This window comes from Heterodontus francisci, chromosome 12 (genome assembly GCF_036365525.1).
Source record: "Heterodontus francisci isolate sHetFra1 chromosome 12, sHetFra1.hap1, whole genome shotgun sequence".
NCBI classification, from domain to species: domain Eukaryota; kingdom Metazoa; phylum Chordata; class Chondrichthyes; order Heterodontiformes; family Heterodontidae; genus Heterodontus; species Heterodontus francisci.
Genome location: NC_090382.1, coordinates 58,396,888 through 58,422,865, shown reverse-complemented (window position 1 = coordinate 58,422,865; position 25,978 = coordinate 58,396,888). Strand labels below are relative to the sequence as shown.

General features: G+C 44.6%; 1 protein-coding gene across 10 annotated transcripts in view; it reads right to left on the bottom strand.

Moving 5' to 3' along the window:
- The window catches only part of cdhr2 (cadherin related family member 2), a 250,231-nt gene that overhangs the window by 8,498 nt on the left and 215,755 nt on the right, over positions 1-25,978 (bottom strand). For all 10 annotated transcript variants that reach the window (XM_068043480.1, XM_068043481.1, XM_068043475.1 and 7 more), the window contains 3 exons: positions 23,334-23,455; positions 18,253-18,366; positions 10,718-10,795 (listed from right to left, as the gene is read on the bottom strand). In XM_068043480.1, coding sequence (XP_067899581.1) covers positions 10,718-10,795; positions 18,253-18,366; positions 23,334-23,455 — 314 coding nt within the window. The remainder of the gene's footprint in view (positions 1-10,717; positions 10,796-18,252; positions 18,367-23,333; positions 23,456-25,978) is intronic.

Genomic DNA, 25,978 nt, shown 5'->3' with positions numbered 1-25,978 from the left:
AGTTTTTTTCTCAAAGGGTTGTTAGTCTTTGAGTTCTCTTTCCCAGAAAGCAGTAGAGGTTGGGTCATTGAATTTATTCAAGACTGAGTTATATAGATTTTTGATAGAGAAGGGAGTCAAGGATTATAGGGGGCAGACAAGAAAGTGGAGTTGAGACCACAACCAGATCAGCCACAATCTTATCAAATGCTGCAGCAGGCTCGAAGGGCCAAATGGCCTACACCTGCTCCTAAGTCCTATGTTCCTATGAGATACAACACAGTACTCACACATCAGATGCAATATGGTATATTCTGTACTAGTTAGGAGGTCATCTGACCCAGGGTTCAAAGGTCAGATAGCACATGTTGAAGGACTATATCAGGGTGGGGAGGAGGGGGGGATGTGAAGATGGCTAAATAAAGCCCGTGAGGCAAGTTAAGTCTCAGTCTTATTAAGTGTCATTACTGGAAGATCCAACAGTGATTAGGTTGCCGAAACATTGCAGTGGGAAATTGCTTTTGTGGGATTGCAATCTGCTGGGATTAGAGGTGTAAATCCATTTGATCCCAATAGTGAAGCCAGTGTAGTGAGTGCACAATGCATCGCATGGCTGGAAGAGTTTGAGGCTTACACAGACAGCAGGGGCCTGTTTCCCGATGGGGTGACATCAACGCAGCAATCACAATGGAGGGCTTTGTTGCTCTACAATGCTGGGACATCGGTGAGAGATATATTCAAAATACTACATGGCACAGGAGAACGAGATGATTATGACAAGGCTGTAGATGCATTAAACAATCATTACGTGGTGAATGTTGTGTTCCTAGGTTCTTCATGCAAACTTACCAATCACACGCTGATGAATGGTAACAACTATTTTGGGCTTTTTTTTAATTGAAGACTCACAATACTATATTCAAATTACAGGAGAGCTCTACATGCCCATTTAACTAGGGATTGACACAACTCATACTACTGTCACAGGCTGTATGACATCACTTCCTACAGTGATGATGCACACTCACTATTTACATATTCTTTTAAAGCAATATCACAACATCCCCCCTTTGCCTTAAGTAGAACATTACACATAACATAACAGGATTGTTGTGATCACTATTTACATAAAAGATAACCTCCATCCGTCATTTAAGAGTCCCTAAAAAGTATAGATGGTTTACGGTGTTCTTGACTCATCGATGTAGATGTATGGGCATACTGTACATTAGCAATGTGTTGGTTGCCATCACAGTGGTTTGCACAATTTCACTGTCAGACCTGACCTGTGAACATGTTCTCACTGCTACTGGAGTATTGGGTAGGATGCAGTTGGACAATTCTCTGAGTTGACATCTGTTCCTCCTCAACGTTTGCCCCACAGGTAAACAAAGCAATTCCACACCTGCATGCCAATTGTGTGTGGCCTTCATCTTCTCCTGCTTCTCCAGTTGTCTTTCCTGCACTGATGCAAACCTGGACAAATGACAACTTGGAATTGTTGTTCTGATCTGCCTCCCAAACATGATTTTGGTTGGTGATGGTGATCCCATGTCTAATGGCATTACCTGTAAATGCAACATAGCAACCTGGAAATCTTGCTCTGTTTCCCTGCACTTCACCATAAGCGATTTAACCGTTCTCTCGGAAAGACCGTTGGATCTAGGATAATGTGGAGAGGCTGTCATATGGTTTATGTCCCACTTGGCACATATATCCTGAAATGGTTTGCCTGTATACTGTGGACCATTGTCTGATACAATTTCCTCCGGTGTGTAAAGCATGGCTACCCGACCCAAACCCGACCAGACCCAATGACATGTGCCTGCTGCCGCAACGGAGGATTACAACATTTTGACAAGGTATGATTTATATAATTAACTTTATTACAGTAGTTGGGTTGGGTCGGGTCAGGTCGGGTGGGTGCGAGGAAGATCAAAGGACTCGGGCCCGGGTCAGGTTTCAATTTCATATCTGAGCAGGCCTTTACCGGTGTGCCAAAAAGACTAAACATAGCACTCATCGTATTCTCTACAGACTGCTCAATGTATCCCCCAACTGTCTGATGATTGGGAAATTTGAAAAGTAATCTGTGATTAAAAGAAAATAATCACCACGAATGGTGCATAGATCTGTTGTAGTCCTCACCAGGGATGAGATGCGAATTCATGAGGGTGTAGTAGTTACCTGTGCCAATTGGCTGATGCACTTGACACCTCTGGCACAACCTCATGACTGTCTCGATATTGCAGTTAATCCCAGGCCAATACACAGTTTCCCTCACCAGGCGTCTGTTCGCTCGGTGTCCATGTGGCAGAGATTCAGGAACATTCCTCTTGAGACACCTAATTTGTCCCCATACAGCCAAAATGATCTCAGATTGTCTTGAACCTCCTGTATTGTATCAGGCCAGCCATTGACAATAACTTGCCACAATGCTGTCAGCAGTAAATCTTTGGCTGTTTCATCTCTAAGCTGGTTGCACTTGTGCTATCCAAAGCTCTTCAAGTCAACATTAACTATGTCTTCGACCTCTATATCCATACTGTCAACTTGCAGGTCTAAATCCGCTGTTTTCTTCAGATTTGGCAATCACTTCAATGTGTCCAATGTAAACGACCTGTACATGTACAACATGTACTCCAGAACTAGCTGTGCCCCTAGCAAAGCTGTTCCAGTACAGCTACAACACTGGCATCTACCTGGCAATGTCAAAAATTGCCTAGGTATGTCCTGTGCACAAAAAGCAGGACAAATCCAACCTGGCCAATTACCGCACTATCAGTCTACTCCGGATCATCAGCAAAGTGATGGAAGGGGTCACTGACAGTGTTTTCAAGTGGCATTTGCTCAGCAATAACCTGCTCAGTGACGCTCAGTTTGGGTTCTGCCAGGGCCACTCAGCTCCTGACCTCATTACAGCCTTGGTCCAAACATGGACAAAAGAGCTGAACTCCAAAGGTGAGGTGAGAATGACTGCCCTTGACATCAAGGAAGCATTTGACCGAGTATGGAATCAAGAGGTCCTAGTAAAACTGGAGTCAATAGGAATCGGGGGGGAACTCTCCACTGGTTGGAGTCATACCCAGCAGAAAAGGAAGGTGGTTATGGTTGTTGGAGGTCAATCATTTCTGTCCCACAATATTACTGCAGGAGTTCCTCAGGGTAGTCTCCTAGGCCTGACCATCTTCAGCTGCTTCATCAATAACCTTCCCTCAGTGGAGATGTTCGCTGATGATTGCACAATGCCCAGTTCCATTCACAATTCTTCAAATAGTGAAATGTCCATGTCCGCGTACAGCAAGACCTGGACAACATCCAGTCTTGGGCTGATAAATGGCAAGTAACATCTGTGCCACAAAAGTGCCAAGCAATGACCAGCTCCAACAAGAGAGAATCTAACCATCTCCCCTTAATATTCAATGGCATTACCATCACTGAATCCCCCACTATCAACATCCTGGGGTCACCATTGACCAGAAACTGAACTGGACCAACCACATAAATAGTGTGGCTACAAGTGCAGGTTAGAAGCTGGGAATTATGCGGTGAGTAACTCACCTCCTGACTCCCCAATGCCTGTCCACCATCTGTGATTGAATACTCTCCATTTGCCTGGATGGATGCCACTCCAACAAAACTCATGAAGCTCCATCCAGGACAAAGCAGCTCACTTGATTGGCGCCCCATCTACAAACATTCACTCCCTCCACCACCGATGCACAGTAGCAGCAGTGTGTACCATCTACAAGATGCACTGCAGCAACTCACCAAGGCTCCTTAGACAGCACCTTCCAAACACGCAACCTCTACCACCAAGAACAAGGGCAGCAGATGCATGGGAACATCTGCAAGTTCCCCTCCAATCCACACACCATCCTGACTTGGAACTATTTTGCTGTTCCTTCACTATCGCTGGATCAAAATCCTAGAACTCCCTTCCTAACAGCACTGTTAGTGTACCAACACCCCAAGGACTGCAGCTGTTCAAGAAGGCAGCTTACCTCCACCTTCTCAAGGGCAATACTAGCCAGTGATGCCCACATCCCCTGAACAAAAAAAAAATGTACGTGTGTGCTTGCATTGACTTCTGGCACACTACTTGTTGCTGCTGCCAGTAGACTGTGCACACTTTTTATTTGACTGTGGCTTATTGTAGCCTCTGACCACACTGTCGTAGCCAGATTTCCTGCACTGATGTGCCCAATGCCTAATCAAGCCGCCCGCCTTGCAGTGGTCTTGAAATGACGGACAATTCTGAAGCTGGTATAGTATATCGAACTGCCCATAGGATTTATTCTGTTTTGGTGCCTTAGCCGCTTCACCAATAGTTGTAGCCGTAGCCAATGGTTTCATACTTCCTACTGTCTTTTAACAAGGTATCAATATCATGGCCTTTCCTTTTTTCCCAATAGGTCTCTCTGGAAGGCTTTGATTGGAGTTGAAGCAATGATAAGTTTCATGATTATCTACGACAACTCAGTTTCAGAAAAATCAGATTGTCTGCCCTTATCACCACATCGGCTTACAAACTCCTTAGGCTGTTATTTGATTGCCATTAACTCTAAACTGCAGATCCTGTAATTCATCTTTATGCCAAATTGATCTTCCAGCATATTCCAGAACTTCACTGGGTCTTGTCGATCCTCATCGGATAGACCTGATGTAGTAATTCGGTAGAGTCCCTCATTTCCAATGGTTATTTTAATCTTCACTGCCTGTCTTCCAGGTTCAGTGATGGATAGATCCAAAAACATAATTCCAATCACTGTCAAAAAAGCTTAAACTCAAGGACATCTGTGGTCTTCCAATTTATGTCAGGAGATTTAGTAGTCATTGTTCCAATGCACTTTGCTTCTCACAGATCCTTTTGGTTTACTATGGCTTGAGTTTCCTTCAATGGAAATACAACAGTACTGGAGAACTGCTGTGTCTGCAGCTCGAGACTTCACCATGCCCAGCCCTGCACTCTGTATTGATGCAGCTCTGTGGCATTGTAGCCTGTATTACGTGCTTTTTCTTTGGTCCGACAAAGCTGTTTTCAACAGGATCCACACCACGATGCCCCAATGGCTTTACAACCTTTCAGTCTGATTCCAAAAACGAACTTTAGCAGTCGATCCTGAACCACCTTAATATTCTTACTGACCATCAATCCGGTTATTCTCCCAGTTAGTTACTCACTATTTTTTCGAGCTCTGATCACTCATGTTGTCGCAATTTATTTTTCTGGCTTCTCCTGATCTTCAGATTGGTTCTAATCCATGATCTCTGCACAGAAGCAAATCACCATGATTCCGACCTTCACTACTGTACTTTAACCTTTCTGCTGCAACATGGTCTTCAAAAATGCACTGCTGCCATCATATTGTGTTACTAGGTTCTTCACACAAACTCATCAATCACACACTGATGAATGGTAACAAATACTTTGTGTTTTTTATTGAAGACTCACAAATACTATATACAAGTTACAGGAGATCTACATGTACATCTTACTAGGGATCAACACAACTCATACTACTGTGTCACATGCTGTATGACATCATTTCCTGCAGTGATGATGCACACACTACTTTCATACTCTTTTAAAGAAATGTCACAACAGTGAAGATAAATACAACATTTCAGCGGCATGTTTTTTGACAGATGAAGCAGACAGATGGGGAAACTGTGGTGCTATTTGTCACTAGATTGCGCCAAACATCGAAGGGATGTAATTATGGAAATGATTTGGATAATCAGCTCAGGGATCAAGTCATACAAAATTGCCAGTCGAACTACTTGAGACTCAAGTCGCTTGAAAAAAGATGTGTTAACCCCGTCAGATAGAGAAAGAGTGCTTCAAATATGGAAATTTGGGATATTTTGGGAAGGATTCTAGCTGCCCTGCTAAAGGCAAGACCCGCAAAAGTTGCAGGGGAAAGGATCACTTTGCTAGGAACTGCAGAAGCAAAAAATTGAAAAGAGAGAAAAGTCTGGAAAGGAAAACAGAGGACAGAGGAATGAACGAGGCAGAAATGTAGGCCGAATAGCGGATGATGGCAAGAATGATGCTGAACGTGACGAGGGATACATGTTTGCAACAATGATGGGAAACATAGAAAAACTCCAGTGCTGATTGGTCGGGTGAAGATGGACATCATAATGAATTCTGGCAGTGATAGCAATATGATTGTTAGGACATTGTGGGAAGAATTGAACAGGAGAATCAAGTGCACATCACAGAAATGTGTGTACCCATACACATCCAAGATACTGCTTCAAACTATGGGATGCTTCAATGCTGTAGTGGAAGTAGGTGATGAAAAGGTAAATGCAGAGTTCATGGTCATTGAAGAGAAAGAGGAACCACTCATGAGCAGAGAGACGGCGCAAGCCTTAGGGGTGTTGCATATTGGATTGAAAGTGAACGTCGTGAATTCATATGCTGACTGAAGGAGGAATTCAAATCTGTTTTCCAAGGAATAGGAAAGCTTTGTGATCATCAGGTGAGGCTGACCATCAATGATAACACCAAGCCAGTAGCTCAGCATTTATGAAGAACACCTTTTGGGTTGAGGTACAAGTTTGAAGCCAAAATTCCAAGAGCTCTTTGATCAAGATATTGTTGAACCAGGAGAAGGACCAGCACCTTGGGCAGTAGTGGTAGTTTTGCTTTTTGCATTTGTTACATGAGATGTGGGCGTCAGTGGCAAGGCCAGTATTTGTTGCCCGACCCTAAGTGCCTTTGAGAAAGTGGTGATGAGCTCCCTTCATCTGGGGCAGGTACATCCACAGTGCTGTTAGAGAGTGAGTTCCAGGATTTTGATACAGCGATAGTGAAGGAAAGGCAATATATTTCCAAGTCAGGGTGGTGTGTGACTCAGAGGAGAACTTGCAAATGGTGGTGTTCCCATGTGTCTGCTGCCATTGTCCTTCTAGGTAGGAGATGTCGTGGGTTTGGAAGATGCTATCAAAGGAGTCTTGGTGAGTTGCAACAGTGCATCTTGTAGATGGTACACACTGCTGCCACTGTACATCGATGGTGGAGGGAGTGAATGCTGAAGGTGGTGGTGAATGGGGTGCCAATCACGTGGACTGCTTTATCTTGGATGGTGTCGAGCTTCCTGAGTGTTGTTGGAACCACACTCATCCAGGCAAGTGGAAAGTATTCCATCGCACTCCTGAACTGTGCCTTGTAGATGGTGGACAGGCTTTGGGGAGTCAGGAGATGAGTTACTCGCTGCAGGATTCCTAGCCTTTGGCCTGCTGTTGTAACAACAGTATTTATGTGGCTGCTGCAGTTTAGTTTCTGGTCAATGATGACACCCAGGATTTTGATAGTGGGGGATTCAGAGATGATGATGCCATTGAAAGTCAAGGGGAGATGGTTAGATTCTCTCTTGGAGAAGGTCAATGTTTGGCACTTGTGTGGTGTGAATGTTACTTGCCACTTATCAGCCCAAGTGAATGTTGTCCCGGTCTTGCTGCATCTGGACACGGGCTGCTTCAGTATCTGGCAAGTTGCAAACGATACTGAACACACAATCAGCAGCGAGCATCCCCACTTCTGACCTTATGATGGAGGGAGGGTCATTGATGAAGCAGCTGAAGATAGTTGGGCCTAGGACACTACCCTGAGGAATTTCTGCAGTGATGTCCTGGGACTGAGATGTTTGGCCTCCAACAACCACAACCATCTTCCTTTGTGCTGGGTATGACTGCAACCAGTGGAGAGTTTTCTCCCTGATTCCCATTGACTTCAATATGGCTAGGGCTCCTTGATGCCACACTCTTGTCAAATGCTGCCTTGATATCAAGGGCAATCACTCTCACCTCACCTCTTGAGTTCAGCTCTTTTGTCCATGTTTGGACCAAGGTTGTAATGAGGTAAGGAGCTGAGTGGCAGAGGCGGAACACAAACTGAGCATCAGTGAGCAGGTTGTTGCTGTTTAAATGGCACTTGATAGCACTGTCAATGACACTTTCCATCACTTTTAGTCCCCAAGCTAAATGAAGACATAAGGCTGTGCATCGAGACAGGTGAATGAGGCAGTGGTTTGAGAATGCCTTCCTATGCCAACGGTAGTTGAGATACTCCAGGAGATGTTGACAAGTAAGATGTTTGCCAAGTTGAAACTGAAAAGGGCAGCACCACCAGCTAGAGTTGCAGCCAGATTCTAGGAAGGTGACAAATTTTGTCACACACGGTGGACTGTGCCAGTACAAAAGGCTGTAACTTGGCATAGACGCAGCACCTGAGATTTAACAAGAGAAGATCCATAAAGTAATTCAAGTTGTCCCAGCTGCAGCCAATATTTTAGATAACATCATTGTTCATGGTGCCTCTCCTGAGGAACATGATGAGAGGTTGAGACTAGTGTTGGCAAGGTTGCAAGCAGTGGGTCTAACGGTAATGCAGACATATGCCTATTCGGAGTGTCAGAGTTGGCATGTAGGGTCACAAGTTGACAAGCTAAGGCATTAATCCAGCCAGAGAGGAAGTTAAGGCAGTGGCAGAAGCAAGAGAACAACAAAATGCCAATGAGGTGGGGTGCTTTCTTGGTCTAGTAACCTTTTGTGCAAAAATCATATCAAACTTTGCTACAATGGCTGATCCATAGAGGAGGTTAACGAGGAAGAATGAATGATTTTTGTTTGGTCAAGAGCAGAAGGTTGCATTCAGGGCACTGAAGGAAAGCTTGATGAATGGTCACATTCCTGGATATTACAATCTACAAGCACCAATGAAGGTCACTATGGATGCCAGTCCAGTGGGACTGGGGGCAGTGCTAGTGCAGACACATGCTGGAGGACCAAGTATCATCACTTACTCAAGCCGATCTTTGATGGATGTGGGGAGGTGATCATCTCAGACAGAAAAAGGGGCATTGGGACTGGTCTGGGCATGTGCAAGATTTCATGCATACTTGTTTGGCATCGAATTTGAATTGCTTACAGACCATAAACCATTGGAGGTGATATACTCGCCGAGGTCTAAACCACATTTCAGGATCGAGAAATGGATACTTAGACTTCGGCAATAAAAGTGCAAGGTTAGTCACATTGTGGGGAAGATGAGCATTGCAGATTTGCTATCAATATTACTGAAGGTGGACAAGATGGAAGGATCTACGCTGGAGAAAGGAGCAGAATTGTTTTTTGCAATTTGTAGCTGTACACTAAACAAGCAAAGCAATGACAATTAGGGAGATGGACAGAGAGTCAGACAGAGATCCAGAACTAGAAGACGTCAGGCAGAGGATCCAGACAGGAGAATGGGAGAAGTGTATACACAAGTTCTATGTTGCTGTGAGAGATGAACTGTGCACAATGGGGAAATGTGAGCCCAGACGCAACGAACTTGTATTGCTAAGGACGCTAAGGAATGGAATGGTGGTATTGGCTCATGAAGGTCATTTAGGAATAGCCGGTATGAAGCAGAACGTGAATACCAAAGCTTGGTGGCCTGGAATGGAGAAGGATACAGAAAATGTTTTCAAAACCTGTTATGGATGTCAAGTTGTTAGCTGACCTAACCCTCCTGAACAAATACACAGCACATTGCTATCAGCTGAACCAGGGACCAGAGACTCCAGAGTTTCTGATTGCAGGCTGACAGCTTTCAGCCCAAAGGCACAAATGAATGCTCCTGAAAGGAAGCTGATACCCTCAACTCCAGAGTCCCTGAGATGGCAGGCAGACCAGTTATCAGAGGAAGCAACTCAAGAGATATGAGGATTTTATCTAATATTCATGTATTCATTTGTGTAATGCCAGAAAAATCATGAGCATGCTTTCAGTCTGCTAAAGAATGGATGTCATGATGATAATTGAGTGTTCTGTGGACTTGCATATTAGAGACAATACAGTACTTTCACATTCCATGCAATACAGTACATTCTGTAATAGTTAGGAGGTCATCTGAGCTGGGGTTCAAAAGTCAGATAGCACATGTTAAAAGACTGTATCTGAAGAAAGAAGCTGGCTGAATAAAGTCTGTGAAACAAGTTAAATCTCAGTCTTTTTAAGTGTCATTACTGGAGGATCTGGCACTAAATTTTGAACAAACATCTCCAGCTCTCTAGTTCTCTTTCCTCCTTTAAGATGCTCTTTAAAACCCACCTCTTTGACCAAGGTTTTGGTCATCTGTCCTGATATCCCCTTATGTGGCTCTTGGTGTCAATTTTTGCTTTGAAACCCTCCTGTGAAGCGGCTTATGTTCAAGGTACTATATAAATACACGTTATTGTTGTAATGGAGCCCAGAGGAGCATGTCTACTCCTCGTGGCCCCACAAAAATAATCAAAAATTCACTTTCTCGGCTTCCCTTTGGCTGGAACACGCAGTTGTATTCTAAAATTATATTTGATATTGGCTGGAGTAGTTGTATTTTAAATTGTTATTTGATGCCCTATCTACATCAGAGGAGCACAATTTGCACAGTAAAAGGGCCTACCACCTGATACAGGCTGTTATTTTAACTGCCCAGTGTTAGGCCCATTCAAAGTTGATGTTAGCCAGATCGGGAAGTGGGAACAGAGCAGTAAGCTTTTCCCCACCATTTTTGAGGCATTAACACCCTGTTTCCACCCAGGAGCTTCAATGCAAATCTCCCTTTCTATATTAATGTGAACTGTCAGGGATTCCTTTAGATTTTCATAGAATTATTTTGATCTTCATATAGTTATCCTTTTCTCCTTTCCAGGTACTGTAGGTTCCTAAAAATGGCAAAAGCTGTGTTTTTCAATTTTACCTTACTTGGTCTGACTGAGCTTCTTCAAAACCAAGGTCTATACCACTGTCAAGAACAGTGTTCCATATTGGATTTGCACTAGAAAACAAGAATAAAAATGATGCATGGAATTGAGTACAGAATTGGGTGTATTTACTTCTTTCAGATTTTTATTTAATCATTAAAAGTCAACAAAACTTGAGTAATGCTGAAAATAGAGACATGTTGTCACAGCTTTTCGTCTTGCACTCACCAGGACAAACTGAAAGAATACCAATGTAAGGGAAAACAACAAATTTATACTGTATGAGAAGAGAGTGCTGATTGGTTGGCAAGCGGATTCTGATTGGTAGAGGCATTGCCTTGGAGAATGCACCAGTTAACAGTGACTGACAGTTAACTGCCAAGCTCTGTTTGAAGTTTAAACCAGGCAGCTTGACTCTGATTGGTCAAGGTTTTTCCCTGAGGAATGAAACAGCGAATGGCTGTCACTAATTTTGTTTAGATGAAACAGGCACAATGTGTGTGCATGTTCCTTCTGTCTGCAAAGAACAGAGCCCTGTGTATTAATATATGTAGCTTCCAGTACACGCAAATGCACCACACTGTGAGCCCTACTTAAATTGGTTGTCAGCATAATGCTTAGCACACTGAGGATTAATTAGCAAATGCTGTCCAATCTCAGAATCACATCTAATGTTGGACAATGTGTCTTTGGGTTTTGCAAGCATGGGTATGGCCTATACTTTGCAACATTTGCTAAATAATCCTCAGTGTGCTAAGCATTACGCTGACAACCAATTTAAGATTATCAGTTGGGTTCGCAGTGTGGTGCATTTGGGTGTACTGGAAGCTACTTATATTAATACACAGGGACCTGTTCTTTGCAGACAGAAAGAATATATACAAACATTGTACCTGTTTCAGTAAACAAAATAAGTGCCAGCGTTCGCTGGTTCATTCCTCAGGGCAATGCCTTGGTCAATCAGAGTCAAGCTGCCTGGTTTAAATTTCAAACAGAGCTTGGCAGTTCATTGTCAGTCACTATTAACTGGTGCATTCTCCATTGCAATGCCACTACCAATCAGAGTTCACTTGCCAACCAATCAGCACTCTCTTCTCATACAGTATAAATGTGTTGTTTTCCCTTACATTGGTATTCTTGCGGATTGGCTTGATGAGTTTAAGATGAAAAGCTTCAACAGAATGGGCTGAATTTTACCAGCCCCTCAACATCAGGGGTCGTGGCGAGGGGGCCCTTAAAATACTTGCGGGATCGGCCCGCAATGACCCCTGATGCTGACAAGGCCCCGCCACATTTTACTGGCACTGCTCGGCGGTGGGGCCTTCATTTACATATTAAGATCAATGGAAATAAATTTAAATAAACTTACCTTGTCCCAGTGGCTGTCCCATGCCAATATTATGGCCTCCAAATGGAAATTCTGCACCTTCAGAAATCTAGTTGGAGTTCCGAGGCGTGATGCTGATAGGGAGGGGGTGAAGCAGTGAAACCTTCAGGTCGGGAGGGGTGTAGGAGCAGGGAAACTGCTCTGATTGGTTGTGGGGATGGTGGGAAGTGGTTGGGGGTCAATGTTCTGAAGGTGGGGGGGGTTGAAGTTCGTTATTTGAAAAATTGGTTTTCCGGGGGTAAAGGTAATTTTATATATTGAGGACTCAGTTGGGGGTTGGGAGAGGGGATGCAAAGTTTGAATAAAAGTTTATTTCAAAGATTTGCGCAGCATTTACATGATGGGCTTGAAGCCCTTTAAAAATGGCGGCGCCGCCTGTGTGGTAGCCGGACACCTTTGCCGGGGTCGGAACGGCCACCCCTCTACTTCATTGGGGGCAGCCACTCCGCCCCCTCCATTTAAATGAGCGTCAAGCGAAATACCGCAGAGGCTCAGCGACAGCATATCCATGCGAGCGGACCGCCAAGATGAGAGCACGTCGCCGCAAAATGCGGCATGCTCATAAAATTCAGCTGAATGTATCTATTTTCAGTAATGCTCAAGTTCTGTACTACCAAATGACGATTAGTCAACAAAACATTTTTTATTTTGCCTTGAGTTTCTTAAATCCTTTCTGTTGGAATAATTGTTCACAGTGGCTTTGCTAAAATAAATTGCTGTTAATCTTTATTGTTTGAAGAGTTGATTGAAGACTTTGGGCACTGCACCTTTGGAAGGATATACTGGCATTGAAACAGGTGCAGCAGAGATTCACTAGATTGTTACTAAAGCTAAGAGGATTAAATTATGAGGAAAGGTTGCATAAATTTGGTTTGTATTTCCTTGAGTATAGGAGATTCAGATGTTAAAAGGATTTGATAGGGTAGATACTGAGAAACAATTTCCTCTGGTGACAGAATCAAGAACATGAGGACATAATCTTAAAATTAGAACTAATCCATTGAGGAGCTAAATCAGGAAGATTTCTTGCACACAAAGGACTGTAGAAATTTAAACTCAACTACATTTTCAATGAAGTAACATGATAAAATTTTGCTCACCAGATTGGTAGTGCATCACAGTTCATGTATTCCAGAGTTGTGGATACTGCATGATTAATGTGAACAAAAAATACCAGTGTCCACCTTTAAATTATTGCCCTTATGTAATAAATTATCTCCACAAAAAGTGATAAAGCATCCTACATTTACACATAGTACACATTGTTAAATTATGATGTGTGAATATAAAAGGTGAATTTGGACAAACAAAGCAAATCATGATTAGTATTCACTGTGAAGAAGCCATTGAGGTATATTTTCCAATTCAGTCACCAATCAAGCATTCACGGGGCAATGTGTAATGACCATTAGTTTGCTGACATCATCTGATCATGCAGAGTTAGCTTCATTTTCACAGTGTGAGTGAGTTCCCAGCCCACATTGGGCTTGGCCTAAAAGGCAGTTTACAAAAGGTGATTGGTACAATTAAAGCGATATGGCCACACGAAGGTAAGTGGCTGTATATGGGGATAAAGGTTGGAGAAGGGCAGCATTAGACTTGGTTGCAAGCCTTTCTTAATCCTATTGCCTGTTTCTAGCTACTAGAAATAGGGCCATACATAAATATTGAGTCAGCAGGTCTGGCAGCATCTGTGGAAAGAGAAGCAGAGTTAACGTTTCGGGTCAGTGACCCTTCTTCGGAACGGACAAATATTAGAAAAGTCACAGATTATAAACAAGTGAGGTGGGGGTTGGGCAAGAGATAACAAAGGAGAAGGTGCAGATTGGACCAGGCCACATAGCTGACCAAAAGGTCACGGAGCAAAGGCAAACAATGTGTTAATGGCGTGTTGAAAGACAAAGCATTAGTACAGATTAGGTGTGAATATACTGAATATTGAACATCAGTAAGTGCAAACCTGAAGAAAAACAACCTGAAAAAAACAGTGGGTAAGCAAACTGAACAAACTAAGATGAAATGAAATAAATGCAAAAAAAGATTGTAAAAAATGTAAAAAGGAATGCAAAAAAAAAGGAAGAAAAAATAACTAAAAATGACTAAAAATGAAAGTAAAGTGGGGGGCTGTCATGCTCTGAAATTATTGAACTCAATGTTCAGTCCGGCAGGCTGTAGTGTGCCTAATCGGTAGATGAGATGCTGTTCCTCGAGCTTGCGTTGATGTTCACTGGAACACTGCAGCAATCCCAGGACAGAGATGTGAGCATGAGAGCAGGGGGGAGTGTTGAAATGGCAAGCAACCGGAAGCTCAGGGTCCTGCTTGCGGACTGAGCGGAGATGTTCCGCAAAGCGGTCACCCAGTCTGCGCTTGGTCTCCCCAATGTAGAGGAGACCACACTGTGAGCAGCGAATACAGTATACTACATTGAAAGAAGTACAAGTAAATCGCTGCTTCACCTGAAAGGAGTGTTTGGGGCCTGGGATAGTGAGGAGAGAGGAGGTAAATGGGCAGGTATTACACCTCCTGCGATTGCAAGGGAAGGTGCCCTGGGACGGGGACGAGGTGGTGGGGGTAATGGAGGAGTGGACCAGGGTGTCGCGGAGGGAACGATCCCTTCGGAATGCTGACAGGGGAAGGGAGGGGAAGATGCGACTGGTAGTGGCATCACGCTGGAGGTGGCGAAAATGGCGGAGGATGATCCTTTGGATATGGAGGCTGGTGGGATGAAAAGTGAGGACAAGGGGAACCCTGTCACGGTTCTGGGAGGGAGGGGAAGGGGTGAGGGTAGAGGTGCGGGGAATGGGTCAGACACGGTTGAGGGCCCTGTCAACTACAGTGGGGGGAAATCCTCGGTTGAGGAAAAAGGAGGTCATATCAGAAGCACCGTCATGGAAGGTGGCATCATCAGAGCAGATGCGTCGGAGACGGAGAAACTGGGAGAATGGAATGGAGTCCTTACAGGAGGTAGGGTGTGAAGAAGTGTAGTCGAGGTAGCTGTGGGAGTCAGTGGGCTTATAATGGATATTGGTAGACAACCTATCCCCAGAGATGGAGACAGAGAAGTCGAGGAAGGGAAGGGAAGTGTCAGAGATGGACCATGTAAAGGTGAGAGAAGGGTGGAAATTGGAAGCAAAGTTGATAAAGTTTTCTAGTTCGGGGCGGGAGCAGGAAACGGCACCGATACAGTCATCAATGTACCGGAAAAAGAGTTGGGGGAGGGGGCCTGAGTAGGACTGGAACAAAGAATGCTCGACATATCCCACAAAAAGACAGGCATAACTAGGACCCATGCGGGTACCCATAGCGACACCTTTTACTTGAAGGAAGTGCGTGGAGTTGAAGGAGAAGTTGTTCAATGTGAGAACAAGTTCAGCCAGGCGGAGGAGGGTGGTGGTGGATGGGGACTGGTTGGGCCTCTGTTCCAGGAAGAAGCGGAGAGCCCTCAAACCATCCTGGTGGGGGATGGAGGTGTAGAGCGATTGGACGTCCATAGTGAAGAGGAGGCGGTTGGGACCAGGAAACTGGAAATTGTCAAAATGACGTAGGGCGTCAAACTTGCAGACAAGGGTGGTGCTGTTGTTGTATGGCGTACCGACCTCTACCTTGCAGAAGCTCAACGCCAACTCACAGACACCTCTTCCTACCTCCCTCTGGACCATGACCCCACCACCGAACATCAAGCCACCGTCCAAAGGACTGTCACTGACCTCATCTCCTCTGGAGATCTTCCCTCTACAGCTTCCAACCTCATAGTCCCGCAACCCCAGACAGCCCGCTTCTACCTCCTTCCCAAAATCCACAAACGGGACTGTCCCGGCAGACCCATTGTGTCAGCCTGCTCCTGCCCAACTGAACTCATTTCTTCCTATCTAGACTCTATCTTTTCTCCGCTGGTCCAGTCTCTTCCCACCTACATCCGTGACTCTTCTGATGCCCTACGTCATTTTGACAATTTCCAGTTTCCTGGTCCCAACCGCCTCCTCTTCACTATGGACGTCCAATCGCTCTACACCTCCATCCCCCACCAGGATGGTTTGAGGGCTCTCCGCTTCTTCCTGGAACAGAGGCCCAACCAGTCCCCATCCACCACCACCCTCCTCCGCCTGGCTGAACTTGTTCTCACATTGAACAACTTCTCCTTCAACTCCACGCACTTCCTTCAAGTAAAAGGTGTCGCTATGGGTACCCGCATGGGTCCTAGTTATGCCTGTCTTTTTGTGGGATATGTCGAGCATTCTTTGTTCCAGTCCTACTCAGGCCCCCTCCCCCAACTCTTTTTCCGGTACATTGATGACTGTATCGGTGCCTTTTCCTGCTCCCGCCCCGAACTAGAAAACTTTATCAACTCTGCTTCCAATTTCCACCCTTCTCTCACCTTTACATGGTCCATCTCTGACACTTCCCTTCCCTTCCTCGACTTCTCTGTCTCCATCTCTGGGGATAGGTTGTCTACCAATATCCATTATAAGCCCACTGACTCCCACAGCTACCTCGACTACACTTCTTCACACCCTACCTCCTGAAAGGACTCCATTCCATTCTCCCAGTTTCTCCGTCTCCGACGCATCTGCTCTGATGATGCCACCTTCCATGACGGTGCTTCTGATATGACCTCCTTTTTCCTCAACCGAGGATTTCCCCCCACTGTGGTTGACAGGGCCCTCAACCGTGTCCGACCCATTCCCCGCACCTCTACCCTCACCCCTTCCCCTCCCTCCCAGAACCGTGACAGGGTTCCCCTTGTCCTCACTTTTCATCCCACCAGCCTCCATATCCAAAGGATCATCCTCCGCCATTTTCGCCACCTCCAGCGTGATGCCACTACCAGTCGCATCTTCCCCTCCCTTCCCCTGTCAGCATTCCGAAGGGATCGTTCCCTCCGCGACACCCTGGTCCACTCCTCCATTACCCCCACCACCTCGTCCCCGTCCCAGGGCACCTTCCCTTGCAATCGCAGGAGGTGTAATACCTGCCCATTTACCTCCTCTCTCCTCACTATCCCAGGCCCCAAACACTCCTTTCAGGTGAAGCAGCAATTTACTTGTACTTCTTTCAATGTAGTATACTGTATTCGCTGCTCACAGTGTGGTCTCCTCTACATTGGGGAGACCAAGCGCAGACTGGGTGACCGCTTTGCGGAACATCTCCGCTCAGTCCGCAAGCAGGACCCTGAGCTTCCGGTTGCTTGCCATTTCAACACTCCCCCCTGCTCTCATGCTCACATCTCTGTCCTGGGATTGCTGCAGTGTTCCAGTGAACATCAACGCAAGCTCGAGGAACAGCATCTCATCTACCGATTAGGCACACTACAGCCTGCCGGACTGAACATTGAGTTCAATAATTTCAGAGCATGACAGCCCCCCACTTTACTTTCATTTTTAGTCATTTTTAGTTATTTTTTCTTCCTTTTTTTTGCATTCCTTTTTACATTTTTTACAATCTTTTTTTGCATTTATTTCATTTCATCTTAGTTTGTTCAGTTTGCTTACCCACTGTTTTTTTCAGGTTGTTTTTCTTCAGGTTTGCATTTGCTGATGTTCAATATTCAGTATATTCACACCTAATCTGTACTAATGCTTTGTCTTTCAACACACCATTAACATATTGTTTGCCTTTGCTCCGTGACCTTTTGGTCAGCTATGTGGCCTAGTCCAATCTGCACCTTCTCCTTTGTTATCTCTTGCCCAACTCCCACCTCACTTGTTTATAATCTGTGACTTTTCTAATATTTGTCAGTTCCGAAGAAGGGTCACTGACCCGAAACGTTAACTCTGCTTCTCTTTCCACAGATGCTGCCAGACCTGCTGAGTGAATCCAGCATTTCTTGTTTTTGTTTCAGATTTCCAGCATCCGCAGTATTTTGCTTTTACATAAATATTGAGTGAGGTTCCCAAAAGCTACCGATACTCATACCCCACCAAGGTATTAATCATGGAATCATTAATGCCTGAGAGGAGAAGGAATAGGGAAAATTAACCAAAAACAACACGAACAATTGCTGCCACAAAGATTTGTGCACTCCACTATCATTCAAAATGTATAAACTATTTCAAAAGGGATGGCTTCTTGGAACCATATATAAATGTAAATGTTTCCTCTTTTTGTTGTTAAAGCTATTTTTAATGCAGCTTTTTTTCACTCACCCTTCCAAATTGTATTTGTTTGTACCAGGAACAACAGGTCCACTCTGCAGTGCATCAAGTGTAATTGTTTGAGCTGTGTTCATCGCAGTTATTGATTTTATTTTTCTTTTGTAACTGCAGAATGAATAATCAGACAACATACTTTATATATACAAAGCAGAGAAAAAAATTCAAGTACATATATACAACAGATGTATGTTCAACCTCTTCCACAGTATTTCAACTTCTGCCTTACATGAGTGAAAAGTACATTTAACATGACCAGGGACAGTACAATATGAGATCTTAAACAGTGTTAACAGTTCTATAATCACTATCAGTTTCGGTCACTTAGGCACAACTGAAATATTTGATTCCTAGAGGTGATGCAGAGAAGTCCTGAGGCTGGTTTTGAGCTACGAGGGTACACTAGAGAAATTGAAACACATGAATCTTGAATGAAAGTGACTGAGAGGGGTCTCTATTGATACTAAATAGTAGAGAAAAAGTAAATACATAACCCTGTTCAAGATTTTTAAAAGGTTAAAGAAAATTGATTGGACAGTCCAACTGGATGGGGATGACAGCAACACCAAAGTAGAATGGAATACCTTCACAACCATCCTTATGCAAAAAGAAACCATGTATGTCCCTAGAATTAAAAGGGCACATGGTAAAACAAAACAGAACAAAATTGGTTAACATATCATTGCTGGCACAGGCATGATGAGCCGAATGGGCTCCTTCCTTCCTGTATGATTCTATGTTCAAAGACAAATTAGACAAGCAGGAAAACAGATGAAGGTATCAAATTCAGTTGAAGGCAATTAAAGGCTGCTATCAGAGCAGCCCATAATACACTGGAGAAGAGTATAGGCGAAAACTTGATAGGAATAGCAAGGAAGAGATCAAACATCCCAGTTGCCTCGTGGGAGCCCCTGGCTCATGACAGTCTTAAATGGAGAAAGCGCATTCGGGAAGGTATCGTACACCTCAAGGGACTTTATGAGGGACCAGCAGAGGCGAAGTCAAGCCATCAGAGGTAGCACACAAACCTCCAAACTGCTCATCTACCTGACCCTTCAAGCATCACCGGCCCCTCATGTGGCAGAGTCTGCAGATCACACATAGGACATATCACCCATTTCAGAACCCATCAAACCTGAGTGGAAGCAAGTCATTCTCTATCCCAAGGGACAGCCTAAGAAAATAAAAACAAGAAATGCTGGAGATACTGAGCAGGTCTGGCAGCATCTGTGGAGAGAGAAGCAGAGTTAATGTTTCAGGTCAGTGACCCTTCTTCAGAACTGGCAAATATTAGAAATGTAAAAGGTTAGAAGCAAGTAAAGTGGGGGTGGGGCAAGAGATAACAAAGGAGAAGGTGTAAATAGGACAAGGTCACAGAATAGCTGAGCAGAAGGTAAGCAAGGATATGTTAATGGTGTGTTGAAAGACAAAGCATTAGTACAGAAAGGGTGTTAACGGACTGAAAATTGAACAGCCGCAAGTAAAACATGAAAAAAACAGTGAGTAAGCAAATTGAACAAACTAAGATGAAATAAAATAAAATAAACAGTCCGCAAGCAGGACCCCGAGCTTCCGGTTGCTTGCCGTTTCAACACTCCCCCCTGCTCTCATGCTCACATCTCTGTCCTGGGATTGCTGCAATGTTCCAGTAAACATCAACGCAAGCTCGAGGAACAGCATCTCATTTATCGATTAGGCACACTACAGCCTGCCAGACTGAACATTGAGTTCAATAATTTCAGAGCATGATGGGCCCCCCCCCCCCATTTTACGTTTATTTTTAGTTATTTTCTTCTTTTTCCTTTTTTTATATAGATTCTTTTTTGTGTATTTTATCCATTTCGTGTTGTTTGGTGCGGTGTATCAGTCCACCTTTCAGGCAATGACCCTGAGCACCAAGCACCCATTGAAGCAGCTAGACTGTGGCGGGACAGAACCTTATTGACCGGGGGCTGCCCGGTTTGAGGCGGGCAGTAGCTGTCCAGTGAGGTGCAATGACCTCTCCCACCAACAAAGGCAACCCGTGGCGCCCAGTTTCTACGCCAATTTATCTGGACTTATAACCCGTAACTGCTGCCTTCCGTGTTGTGTCAGTCGCTGTGAGGCAACTATGGAGTGACCTCTCCATGGCACATGCCTGGGCAAATTTATGTAAGTTGAGAGTTGCCCAGTCGTCAAAACCCCCCTCTTGGCCTTTCTGGTGGGGTCCAAAGGAGTGCAGGGCACGACGTTTGGCACCAGTATGGCTGCAGGAACTGCCGGAAACATGCCAAAGGTGACACATGACCGCCTATGGGTTCCGCACTGGATTATCTGTTAGGGTTTACTCCCTTAGCCTTGGTCTCTCCCGAGACGCCCACAAGGCAGTGGGGTTGTTAGGGCCCCTACACAGGTGTAGGATGGTGCCGGTGGGAGGAGGGGTGCGAGGGGGAGGGGTGGAGGGAGGGGGGGTGCGAGGGGGAGCTGGGAAGGGGGCTGTAAGGGGGTGGGGGGGTGCAGGGGAAGGGGGTGTGGGGAGAAGATGGTGCGAGGGGGGGCGGGCTGGGACGGGGTTGTGAGGGGGTGAGCTGAGAGGGTGGAGCAGGGAAGGGGATGGGGGGTGGAAGGGGGGGGGAAGGGGGGGGAGGGGAAGCGGGTGCAGGTAATAAGCCATTTCCTCAGTGCCCACCATCGACGTCCGGAAAGCTCATCCACGTCCTTTGGGAGGTGAAGCATCTTTTGGCAGACTTACAAAGGTGATTACATTCGCTAAGGGTTTTTTTTTGCAACATATGACAACATATGTCAGCCAAGAGCGATGTCTCAATTCATTCCATCTTCGCTGCATCCGGAGAATACTTGGCATCAGGTGGCAGGACCGTATCTCCAACACAGAAGTCCTCGAGGCCAACATCCCCAGCTTGTACACACTACTGAGTCAGCGGCGCTTGAGATGGCTTGGCCGTGTGAACTGCATGGAAGATGGCAGGATCCCCAAAGACACATTGTACAGCGAGCTCGCCACTGGTATCAGACCCACCGGCCGTCCATGTCTCCGCTTTAAAGACGTCTGCAAACGCGACATGAAATCATGTGACATTGATCACAAGTCGTGGGAGTCAGTTGCCAGCGTTCACCAGAGCTGGCGGGCAGCCAGAAAGACAGGGATAAAATGTGGCGAGTCGAAGAGCCTTAGTAGTTGGCAGGAAAAAAGACAGAGGCGCATGGGGAGAGCCAACTGTGCAACAGCCCCGACAAACAAATTTCTCTGCAGCACCTGTGGAAGAGCCTGTCACTCTAGAATTGGCCTTTATCGCCACTCCAGGCGCTGCTTCACAAACCACTGACCACCTCCAGGCGCATATCCATTGTCTCTCGAGATAAGGAGGCCCAAAAGAATTTTATCCATATTTTGTCCATAGTTTCTTTTGCCTCTGAATGACTGAACTACAAAGGACCAAATAGGCTTTTGATCTATACTGCCCTTATAATCAAGTAATCCAGGTTTATATTCAAAGATTTGCCATTTGGGGGAGATACTGAGGTCAATGAATGTCCTCAGAACAAAACTCCAGCAAGAATTTAATATCTCAGGAGGTAATAAATGAAGGCAGAATGCTATTTTAAACATTTTTATACAATTTGATTGGACTCATTAATTAATTTTATTCAATGCAATGGCCAAACTTCTTTCATCAAATGTATTTGAATTGAAGTGATTCTGAAAAGAATTACTTTCTAAAGACACTATTGTTATTGGAAAGGTCCAGCTGGCCATATGCAGGGAACTCAGAATACAGGATTCCAAGGGAAACTAGGACAAGTCTTGGAATCTGATTTGAGATTCCTTTCTGTAAAATATTCAGATACATGTACTTGTTCTCGTCGGAATACCTTCAGATCACCCAACCATAGTTTTAAGTATTGTTGACAGATTGTTCTGCCTTTGTGCGTGATAATATATGGATAATGATTAGTCACTGCAAAGTGACACTTTCAGCACAGCACCTGTGTCAGCCTGTATGCAATCAGAAGGCTGCAGTCTGGAAGGATATTTTCACAGTAGAGAGTCAGGAAGTTATCACCTACAATTTGCTCTATGATCAATATTAAAGTAGGGCACTAACATTGTACAGTGTAGGTAACATTGTGATATTATAGTCCATAATGTAGACAGCGGAACACTGTATACTACTAAATCCTGACAGAAAAACCAGGCATTTCAAGAACAGAAATATTAGTGGCAATTATAATACTGCCTAACATGCGGGCAGCCAGTCAAAATCATCCGTGGGACTGATCCACTGACATCCCACACAGATCCCATTGCTTCTGATATTAACTTCCTCTTCTGAGCAGGCAAATGGGGTGCAGAAAGTGGTTGGGTCCTTCTTTAACTATGCAGTTTGGGCTCTGATGACATAATCTAACATAATGTTATTTTAAACAGAGGCCTGCACGGGGACGCCATTGTGGTTTTCCTGCCAGCCCAACCTAGTGAGAAGAGGCCCAACCAGATCATTTATTTACTTTTTTGGGGGAATCAATATTCACTTCTTTTGCTTGGCATTAACAGTACAGTAACTGCCTCATAATGGTAGCCTTACTGCCTGTTAACACCCATGAAGAGGATAGCAACATTTTTAAAGGGGCCTACCATTGGATGCCGAAGCACCAGCCAGTTTCAGATGGTAAACTCCTTGTAATGTACAAATCGGGGTTGTAGGACCCTGACTGTCAATTCAGGTTGGAAACAGTCAGAGCAGAAGTGAATTGTAGGCTGATTGTAGAGCCATATACACACAGACCAGTTCCACAGACAATGGAGCCAAAGAGGAAGATGGAGTCTAGGTAAGTTCGGAATTATTTTTTTGTGGGCTTGGAGGAGCAGAAGTGAATTGTAGGCTGATTGTAGAGCCATTACCACTGCAGCTGACATTCGGAAGTCAGCAAAAAACAGGGGTCAAACCGGAGATCTTCCAATCTGCATAGCTCAACTACTCTTGGATAAACTCACTGACCCATTGGACAGAGCTCTTATATGAAATGCAAATATGAGATTTCACTGATGCTTTGTGAGATGCTAGTATAAATACCTTTTCCGACTGCAAACCAGAGAAATTATCATGATGACTAATAAAATAATGAAAGCTGCTACTAAACCACCTATAGTAGCAATGAGTGGACTTTCAGTATCAATAGGTTCAGTTGGCTGTTTCTGAAACATACAAAATTCAGTAATCAGGTACATCATGTAAACAATACAATTAAACAGTACATGTACCAAAAATTCATGTGATAAAAGTAAATGACAATGATTTCAATAGATCAACCAATTCTCCCACATTCGATTCAAGATCACAATTTCCTGACCTCCTACCCGAGACTGATTGAGGATTGGTTAATGGAAAGAAAGAAACAAGTAGGAATACAAGGGTCATTTTCAGGATGTCATTGTGTAATGACTGGACTGCTGCAAGGATCAATGCTTGGGTCTCAGCTATTTACAATCTCTATCAATGACTTGGATGAGGGGACCAAGTCCAATGTATTCAAGTTTGCTGTCGATGCAAAGTTAGATGGGAAAGTAAGCTGTGAGGAGGATGCAAAGACACTGTAAAGGGATATACACTGGTTAAGAGATTAGGCAAGAAGATGGCAGATGGGCTATAATGTGTGGAAGTGTGAAACTATCCACTTTGATAGGAAAAATGGAAAAGCAGAATTTTTTTTAAATGTGTGAGCCTAGTAAATATTGGTAGTCAGAGGGATTTGGGAGTTCTTATACATGAATCACAACTACAACTTATTCAACAAATTATATTTATATAGTGGCTTGAACACAATGAAATGTTCCAAGGCACTTCACAGGAGTATTATTCAACAAAGTACAGAACCAAGCCACATAACGTAATATTAGGTCAGATGATCAATAGCTTGACCAAAGAGGTAGGTTTTAAGAAGTGTCTTATCGGAGGAAAGCAAGGTGGAGAGGTGGAGAGGCGGAGAAGTGTAGGGAGGAAATTCCAGAGTCATAGAGTTATACAGCACAGAAACAGGCCCTTCAGCCCATCGTGTCCTTGCCAGCCATCAAGCATCTATCTATGCTAATCTGATTTTCCGGCACTTGACCCGTAGCCTTGTATGCTATGGCATTTCAAATGCTCATCTAAATACTTCTTAAATGTTGTGAGGGTTCCTGCCTCTCCCACCCCTCCAGGCAGTGTGTTCCAGATTCCAACCACCTGCTGGGTGAAAAAGTTTTTCCTCAAATCCCCTCTAAACCACCTGCCCCTTACCTTAAATCTATGCCCCCCTGGCTATTGATGCCTCTGCTAAGGGAAAATGTTTCTTCCTATCTAACCTATCAATGCCCCTCATAATTTTGTATACCTCAATCAGGTCCCCTCTCAGCCTTCTCCGCTCTAAGGAAAACAACCCTAGCCTATCCAGTCTCCCTTCATAGCTGAAATGCTCCAGCCCATGCAACATCCTGGTGAATCTCCTCTGCATTCTCTCCAGTGCAATCACATCCTTCCTATAGTGTACCAACCAGAACTGTACACAGTACTCCAGCTGTAGCCTAACTAGCATTTTATACAGCTCCATCATCACCTCCCTGCTCTTATATTCTATGCCTTGGCTAATAAAGGCAAGTGTCCCATATGTCTTCCTAACCACCTTATCTACATGTGCTGCTGCCTTCAGTGATCTATGGACAAGTACACCAAGATCCCTCTGACACTCTGTACGTCCTATACATGCATTGTATATACCCTTGACTTGTTAGTCCTCCCAAAATGCATCACCTCACATTTCTCAGGATTACATTCCATTTACCATTGCTCTGCCCATCTTACCAGCCCATCTATATCGTCCTGTAATCTAAGGCTTTCCTCCTCACTATTTACGACACCGCCAATTTCCATGTCATCTGCAAACTTACTGCTCATATCTCCTATATTTACGTCTAAATCATTCATGTACACTACAAACAGCAAGGGTCCCAGCACTGATCCCTGTGGTACACCACTGGTCACAGGCTTCCAATCGCAAAAGAGCTTGGGGCCTAGGCAACCGGAGGCACAGCCACCAATGATGGAGCAATAAAATTGGAGATATTTAAGAGGACAGAATTAGATAGAACAGAGGGTTGTGGGACTGGAGGAGGTGACAGAGATAGGGAGGGTCAAGGCCATGAGGGATTTGAAAACAAGGTTGAGAATTTCAAAATCAAGATGTTGCTTGAGTGGGAGCCAATGTAGGTCAGTGAGCACAGGGATGATAGGTGAGCAGGACTTGGTGCAAGTTAAGACAGGGGCAGCCGAGTTTTGGACGAACTCAAGTTTACAGAAGGTTGAATGTGGGAGACTAGTCAGGAGTGCATTGCAATAGTCACGTTTAGAGTTAGCAAAGGCATGAGTGAGGGTTTCAGCAGCAGATGAACTGAGATATGGGTGAAGTTGGACAATGTTAAGGAAGTGGAAATAGGCAGTCTTAGTGATAGCGTAAATATGTGTTTGGAAGCTCATCTTGGGTCAAATATGACACCAAGGTTGGGAACAGACTGGTTTAGTCTCAGACTGTTGCCAGGGAGAGGGAGGGATTTGGTAACTAGGGAATGGAGTTTGGAGCAAAGACCGAAGACAATGGCTTCCATCTTCCCAATATTTAATTGGAAGAAATCACTGCTCATCCAGTACTGGAAGTTAGATAAGCAGTCTGATAATTTAGCAACAGT